Source organism: Penaeus monodon, chromosome 27 (assembly GCF_015228065.2).
Source record: "Penaeus monodon isolate SGIC_2016 chromosome 27, NSTDA_Pmon_1, whole genome shotgun sequence".
Taxonomy (NCBI): domain Eukaryota; kingdom Metazoa; phylum Arthropoda; class Malacostraca; order Decapoda; family Penaeidae; genus Penaeus; species Penaeus monodon.
In genome coordinates this window covers 29,089,806-29,090,651 of record NC_051412.1, presented here as the reverse complement: position 1 = coordinate 29,090,651, position 846 = coordinate 29,089,806, and the positions used below count along the sequence as shown (strand labels likewise).

The window sequence follows — 846 nt, the reverse complement described above, 5'->3', positions numbered from 1 at the left end:
TTTAGTGTATGAAACATACAATCTTCCCGTAAAAAAACAAAAATGGACAACGACGAATCTTTTTCATAAAAAAATAAAGCCCCGACGGTGGCAGACTTACCTGTTCGGGGTGCTGCTGAATCATTATCTAGAACTGCTGTGCTATATTTGTACCGATCTTTGTAAACGTTGTAATAATTTCCATTCAGAAACTTTCCTTGTGCAATGTAAATATTCAGAATGAGTAACTTCACTATTATTTCCAGATTTGTTTTGTTTTTGCTATGGGGCTCCGGTTAAAAATTTCCCGGGAGTGTGCGCTTTCATTAAAAGGAAAACCAAAAAGAAAAATTGTATAGTTTTCCCCCTTTCTTGGAGGTAAAACCCCCCTGGTTTTACCTTAAATAGCTATAAAAGCCCTTCCGGCCCCGACAGAAAGGGTTTTTTTTTCCAATTACAGTTAAACCGAAAAGAAAACCTAAGGGGTGACTTCACTACTTTTATGTTTATTGATAAAGGGAATTTTAGAGGGTTTTTGTGGTTTAAATTTTTTTTTCCAAAATTGTCTAAATTCTTATCCAAAATTATAAATAAATCTGGGAATTTCGAACTCACAAGATGAATAAATGAAAGTTTTTTCCCCTTTGGGATTTCACTTTATTACTTCCTTTTCCTTGCAAGTACAGTAAAAAAGTTTACAAAAGTTATCGAAAAGATAATAACAGTTTATGAAAATTATTTACCGTCCCCTGTTTTAGTAACTATCTATATACTACAGCAAAGTTATTAATAATTAATAACTTCTTTGTGAATGCTGTTTTTCATTTTCTTTTTCTTTTTGAACTGTAGGTCTCTTTAAAGCGTCAC

The 846-nt window shown here is 32.6% G+C and overlaps 1 protein-coding gene across 1 annotated transcript in view; it reads right to left on the bottom strand.

Annotated features, from left to right (window-relative positions):
- Positions 1-846, bottom strand: part of LOC119590482 (protein O-linked-mannose beta-1,2-N-acetylglucosaminyltransferase 1-like) — a 44,191-nt gene that overhangs the window by 41,401 nt on the left and 1,944 nt on the right. The window contains exon 2 of the mRNA XM_037939138.1: positions 101-232. Coding sequence (XP_037795066.1) covers positions 101-232 — 132 coding nt within the window. The remainder of the gene's footprint in view (positions 1-100; positions 233-846) is intronic.